Genomic DNA, 6,737 nt, shown 5'->3' on the forward strand with positions numbered 1-6,737 from the left:
TAAGCCCCAGAGGCTGTGCAGAGCCCGGGGGTCTGGCTGGGAGGGCACAGGGGGGCTGAAGACCCCCGAGGTGGCGCCCCAGCACCGAGCCTGGGCAAAGCACGGGCAGAGCAAGGGGAAGGAAGGAGGCCCGCGGGCCGCAGCCGAGCTTCCCCCTGCCCATGCAGCGACCCCACTTGGGGACAGCCGAGCTGGAGGTGCGGGAATGCGGCCCGGGTCACGTCCGGGGCGTTGAGCAGGGAACGAGCCCACTGCCAGCCCCGCCGGGCCGCGCCGGCTCCGCCTCAGGCAGCGCCCGCCCTTCCGGGCCGGCGGGCGCCATGGGGGCCGGCGCCATGCGGGTGAGGGCGGCGCACACGGCCGGCAGCGGGGCCGCGGCGCTGGCGCTGCTGCTGCACCGCACAGGTGAGGCGAGGCGGGGCCGCCGCGGGCCTCCCTCAGCCCCGGCCCTCCCTCGGCCCCGGCCCGGCTGGCTGCTGGCCCCGGGGAGGGGGCGGCCTGGGGCCGGGCCGCGGGCCCGCGCTGAGGACGGGCGGCCGCGGTGGGGCAGCGCGGGGGTTCGCCCGGGCTCTGGCCCCCACGGGCCCCCCTCAGGCAGAGAGGGCCGTGAGCGGGCTCAGAAGCGCCATCCGGCCTCCTTCTCACCCTCTCAGCCCGATTTTTTCTCTCCACCTGTGTTGAGGCCAGTGAGACAAATCCTGAACGCTTCCCTCAGCTCTCCCCTTTCTTTGTGGTACCTTTCAGATCTGCGGAAGCGAGTGGAGCGCGGGGAGCTGCTGCAGCCGCTGAGCTTCGCCTCGCTGGTCCTGTGCTCTGTCCTGCTGTACTTGAAGGTGTCTCTCATGGATCCGGGCTTTGTTACGCCTGAGGAGGAAGTGGAGGTAGATCACTTCACGAATGGAAGAGCGTGGTCAGGATACAACATCTATAGGCTTTTTTTTCCCCACACTGTGACCTAAGAACCACCTGAAACAAATGGTGGTGCAGTTGGTGTAAAGGAAACATACACAGAGCACTGGAGATCAGGCAGTCTCCAATTCATGTTCTCTAGCCACAGTGTCTTTCATACCATGCTCCTGTTGTAAACACACTGTGCCGTTAGAGTCCTCTGTTGCATTGGAGGCTGCAGGACCCTATGGAGTGTACACATGCCTTGTCTTATGCTGAGCACCACTAAGTGGTACAAAAATCCTGAATGGAACAAAAAGTGTGGACCAAAGTGCTCTCTGCAGCTCTATCCATCGAGCTGTTTATAGATGCCCTCTCAGAGGACATGTACACAGACAAGTTAGTGAGGTAACTGTCAGTACAAAGTTTCATTAAGGGAGAGGTAGTCTACTGCAGGTTCACTGCAGGATTGTGCAGGACAAAAGCATTATACATTTCAATCATCCATCATTAATGTGAACATCGGCTGTGTTATGAATAAGTGGCACCTTCTTATACTGGGAAGACATCATTGTCTTTGGAAGTGAAGTCTAACCTTGTTGACTTTTTGTCCCAAAGCATAGAGTTGGGATCAGTGTGGCATCTTGGCCACAATTATTTCTGCCTCTGTGCAAATGTTTTTTGATGGCTGTGGGAGCCTGTTCTCTCTTGCTGTACTTGAGCTGTCTGCAGTGGAATTTCATGCCACAGTATTTATACAGCAGCTTCTACAGGAATTCTGAGGGATTACTTTAACTTTCCTAATGACAGAGATAGCCAGCACTATGTAGCTATTAACCCAGAAAGCTCAGGCATGCCCAGTGCAAGAACAGCTGCTGTACTTCAGGTAGCAGCACACAAAACCTCCTTAGTCATCCCTTTTCTCTTTTCTTAATAGAGTGAGGAACAAAGCATGGTGATCCCTCCAGTTCCCAGCCCGGTGAAGATGCGGCGCTGCGGTTACTGCATGGTGCAGGTATCTGTGCTACCAGAGGAAGGGGCTGAGGCATTTGCAAGCAACACCTTTGTTCAGCTGCTGTTGCCAGTGCTTTTCTACTCTATCATTGCTGCTCATTGCTCAGTGGTTTGGAGGCATGGCAGATCTGATTAATTCTGTCAAAGGGTCACCTTCCTGCTGAAAGACCTCACATAAAAAGTAAACACCACTAGCAGATTGAATTCCAATACAGTCCTGAATTGAAAAGTGGTCCTAGCTAAAGGTGGAATAGTGACAGACATCAGCATGTATGCTTGTTTTCCAAGGCTGAAACAAATCCCTCCTGGCTCACAGAAAACAAGGATCTTCTTTTACCATGGGAAAATTGCATCCTACGTTTTCACTGCCATGTCAGACCTTACAGTATTGTCAGAAAGGTTATTTGGAAGATATCTTGACAGTCAGAAAAGCAGCTGAGCAAAAGACTTAAGAACTGCTTATAGCTGTGAGCTTTTTCAAAGGCCTAAACCCAACAAGATGTTAGCCACTGAGTTGTAAAAGACAGCATGAAGGAAAAATTAGAGCAATTAAATGAGCTCTTACAACTGTTTGCCTAAAGCCCAGAAGTGCCTGCTTTCAGAGCCATCCTCATCAGTTTAATCAAATCAAACATTATCCCAGCTTCCATAAATTCCTGAAGATCTACCAGGAGGAGCCAGCTTACTGCAAGAGGAAAAGCTGGCAAAACATACACAGGCTTCAGGGAACAAATCCTCAAAGGCACATTCATATAACTTCTCTCAGCCACATCTTTCATCTGCTGTATTTGTGGTACTTAAGCTGCTTTCCTGTGCCCGTGTCTGTGCTCACACAGATGCAGCCCTGTAAAGGCTTCCCATCCCAGCCCAATTTCCTCAAGATCTACGACCCTAGTGTTTTACCTCACCACTCTGCTCATGCTTTCCTGAACAGGACAGGCTGGCTTCCTAGAAATAGGTAGATAATAAAGAAAATGTAGAGCTAGAAGTAGTGTGGGAGAGTCATTTAAATTGAATCTCACTCACTTGGATCTGTACCAGGGGCATCATGATCCCCTTTGTCTTAGCAGTGTTTTTGTTGTGCTGTTATGCCCCAAAATGGTATGATTTAGGGACAGTAGTACTGTGGAGGAAGATGGTATTGCATGATCTTCCCATCTGCCAGAGGGAGTTACAGCAGTGGACTATTGCAACTGTTTTGGGTGGTTTCATCTTTCTGTCTTGCAGCAACCGATGCGAGCCAAGCACTGCCAGCTGTGCCAGCGCTGCGTCCGGCGCTACGACCATCACTGCCCCTGGATTGAGAACTGTGTTGGAGAGAAGAATCATCCCCTTTTCATAGTCTACTTGAGTGTGCAGCTTGTTGTTCTGCTGTGGGGAGGTCACGTTGCTTGGTGAGGCCTGGAGGCAGCTTTTGGACCCCTGAGATTGCTCCTAGAACTCCTCCAAAGGGTTTCTGTAGAACATGGCAGGGACTGGATGGGCTTGGGCTTGGCTTTGTACCTTCACCCTCTTTTGCATCTTGTAATCTGCTGAGGGGCAAAGAAGGTGATGGATAGCTGGTAGGGAGAGGTCAATCTCTTCTCCCCAGTAATGAATGACAGGACAAGAGGAAAGGGGCTCAAGTTGCCTAAGGGGAGGTTTAGATTGGAGCTGAGGCAGAACTTTTCCCCCGAGAAGGTTGTCAGCCCCTGTGCCAGGCTGCACAGGGAGGCGGTGGAATCTCCAACCCTGGAGCTATTGCAAAGCCATGAAGCTGAGGTGCTGAGGGCCATGGGTTAGTGGTGGGCTGGGCAGGGTGAGGGGAGGGCTGGGACTCAATCTTAACTGTCCTTTCCAACTGAAATGAGTCACTGATTCAGAAGTTAAGAATCAAATGTACCACCAGATTTCCTTGGCTTCTGAATTAGCTCTACAATGTCAACCATGAATTTATTTCTCTTTAAATTGAAAGGTCAGGCCTCTACTTTGAACAGTCCTGGGACTGGCTGCAGCACAACATCTTCCTCCTCATATCCTTCCTCCTGATCATCATATTCACCATTGTTGTCCTGCTGCTGCTTGTGTCCCACCTCTACCTGATCTCCTGCAACACTACCACCTGGGAGTTCATGTCACATCATCGCATCTCCTACCTGCGACACTCTGACACAGAGAATCCCTTTGACCAAGGGATAATCCTCAATCTCTGGAGATTCTTCTGTTCATGCCACCTCACTGCATGGGAGAAAATCTACTTTCACAGGAGCAATGAGCCTGTCTAGTCACAGGAGCACCTACCTGGTAGAGTGTCAAGACAGCTGCAGGTTGCTGGGTAAAGCTTTGCTAATGCAATTGCTGCCATTTCCTTGCATGGAACTTTAGTACAATCATGGACCATGCAGCCTGTTCCACCTGCAAATGACATTTGAAGGATAGTCAGGGTTAAAGTGAGACACTGGTTCTGGAAGGCCAGCAGAGCAGAGCTCTGGCCTGAGCAAAGGTACCTCTCTAAATTTAACTGTATCCACATCTCCAGCAGTGATGCCAAAGCAGTGTAAGCATCCACGTTCACTTGTCTTCCCCGGAGTTTCCCCTCTTCTTTTGCTGCTATAAACAGCAGCTATTACAGACAAAACTAGACAGAATCAATATAATCCCTGGGGCTTTTCTTCAACATAGTTCTCACTGTGAGAACAGCAGTGCCTTTTGTCAGTGGGGCACATCATAGAAATACATCTGAGTGAATATCTGGACAATCAAAAGCAAATTTCATTTTGACCACATGCCTCGATGTATTTTTCACAAAGATTTGAGGTTTAATAGTGTTAAAGTGCATGAGAACCATTGGGGAGGCACCAAATTCAGCTTATGAGGTAATTGGCCTGTATGTTGTGATGCCCTGACAACTTCCTAACAGGTTTTTTCTTAAAGTTGATGGTGCTGTTAATGATTCACAGACTATTTTGAATCGAGTCAGCAAGGAATGACACCAGCCACTTTGCACAGAAAAGCAATACTTGCTACTGAATTATTCCTGCAGATAACTTCATGCTCAGGCCTTTATTGTAGCTGGTGGGGAGAGAACCAGGAGCAGAGGTCAGTACTTCTTGCCCAGCTCAAGTAACACTGTTGGTAATGTTACTACCTCAACATATCAGTAAAATGTTAGTAAAAGAACACAAAGTTGCAATGCAAGAGGAAAGATTCCAAGTCCTGTTTGTTTGTTTGGATGAAGGGTGCTGACAGCTTCCTAAGATGCAGCCAGCTTACTTGTTTGCCATTGTAATGAAAGTTCATATTTCATGTTTCTACAAGGAACTAAAGAGAGCTTTGGGATGACCAATTTCAGCTTTAAAACCAGAAAAGACTGTGGTGTGGATTGTAGTCCTGACCCTTTTCTGTTTAAAAAACAATGACAGCACCACAACAAAACCTTAGTTAAAATTATTTTGTGCCTTAATTACTTTGGCTCAGGAATTAACACCAGCTCAAGAGGATATTTAGCAAGCTGGTAGGATGCACTCGGGGTTTAAAGTTGATGAGCACTCATGAAAGGGACAGCTCAGTCATTGCCACAGCACAACAGCCCAAAAGCACTTAAAGAGCAGTAGAAGGATCCTTTTTTGGCCAACTCCAGAGTCTGTAACCCATGTCCAGTCTGGTTTGCTCAGGGCAGAAGCTCCTATCAGGAGAGGTAATGGAACACTAAGAAGAATTTCCACAACAGTGGTGCATCACCCAGAAGGGATTCTGCACTTTGGTTGTGTCAGTGTGGTGCCTGCTGAAGTATGGCTCATCTGCCACAGGGTCATTTCTGGTTCTTCAGGTATCAGTCAAGAAGAATCTGTCAGCAGGTACTACACCTGAAAACACACCTTTGCTCTGCTTGGTAATTCCTTTTAAAATGCACTAATTTCTAACATGGTCATTTACAGTCTGTTTACTGTAACTATAAATTATAAGATTAAATATGACTTTTTTGGTTCTTTTTGCCTCTCTCTTTGAACAACCCATGGTGCTACTTACCTCTTGCCAGAGGCCTTGACCTTCAGAGGAGTCACAGAACACTGCAGGGGCCAGCACTGAGCCAGCTGTTACTGGCCAAACAAGAGTGAGGAAAAGGTGTGCCCTGCTTTAAACAGGCCATTACCCTGCAGGGCAGAGCAGGAGGCTGGAAGGATATCTTTCAGTGGGAATTCTCAGCAGCAGTTATACTTGGCTCTGAGAACAGGAAATCTAGGTTCAGTGTGAACTATTTCTGTTTTGCACAAACAGCTCTTACCTCTCTGAATTCTGAATCACTCCAACGAGACTTGGTTTAGTAATGACACGAGCTGCACCCAAACTTCATCCCAGAGACAGCACAACTGTGCCATCTCCATTTCTCTCTACCTCTGCTGAAGACAAACTAAAATAATAGCTGTCTCCCTCTTTGTCATCAGTGTGATGCTTCATTTCTAGACACTCTTCCTTTTTTTTGTCCAACAACATTACAAATATAAGAGAAGAAAACATCACGTATGGTTACAAGGTAAGTTACCCAGACAAATGAAATCAACTTCAACTTACTGATGTTCCAATATTACCACTGCAGTGATTTAGCTATCCTCACAAAGATACAGGATACACACATGGATAAAACTTGGAGAGACAACTTGACTGCAATCATTTGTATGTGACAGCTGATGAGACCAGGCAATCTGTACACAGACAACTTGAGTGAGAAGGGAGGAAGAAAGAAAATGTTACTGTTCACATTTAGAGACAGAAATAAACTCCCACCTGTTGGCCAGATACATGGTTAGTCCTGATCCAAAACATTCAGCTAACACAGAGGAGGTGAAAAGCTGAAA

At 48.3% G+C, this 6,737-nt stretch overlaps 1 protein-coding gene across 1 annotated transcript; it reads left to right on the forward strand.

The window, feature by feature from the left end:
- Positions 1-319: 319 nt before the first annotated feature.
- On the forward strand, positions 320-5,845 carry ZDHHC12 (zinc finger DHHC-type palmitoyltransferase 12). The gene is made up of 5 exons (XM_062011274.1): positions 320-405; positions 745-881; positions 1,826-1,903; positions 3,130-3,296; positions 3,857-5,845. Exons 1-5 carry the CDS (start codon positions 321-323, stop codon positions 4,164-4,166), a joined length of 777 nt encoding a protein of 258 aa, XP_061867258.1. The 5' UTR covers position 320; the 3' UTR covers positions 4,167-5,845.
- Positions 5,846-6,737: the final 892 nt, after the last annotated feature.

Source organism: Colius striatus, chromosome 19 (genome assembly GCF_028858725.1).
Source record: "Colius striatus isolate bColStr4 chromosome 19, bColStr4.1.hap1, whole genome shotgun sequence".
NCBI classification, from domain to species: domain Eukaryota; kingdom Metazoa; phylum Chordata; class Aves; order Coliiformes; family Coliidae; genus Colius; species Colius striatus.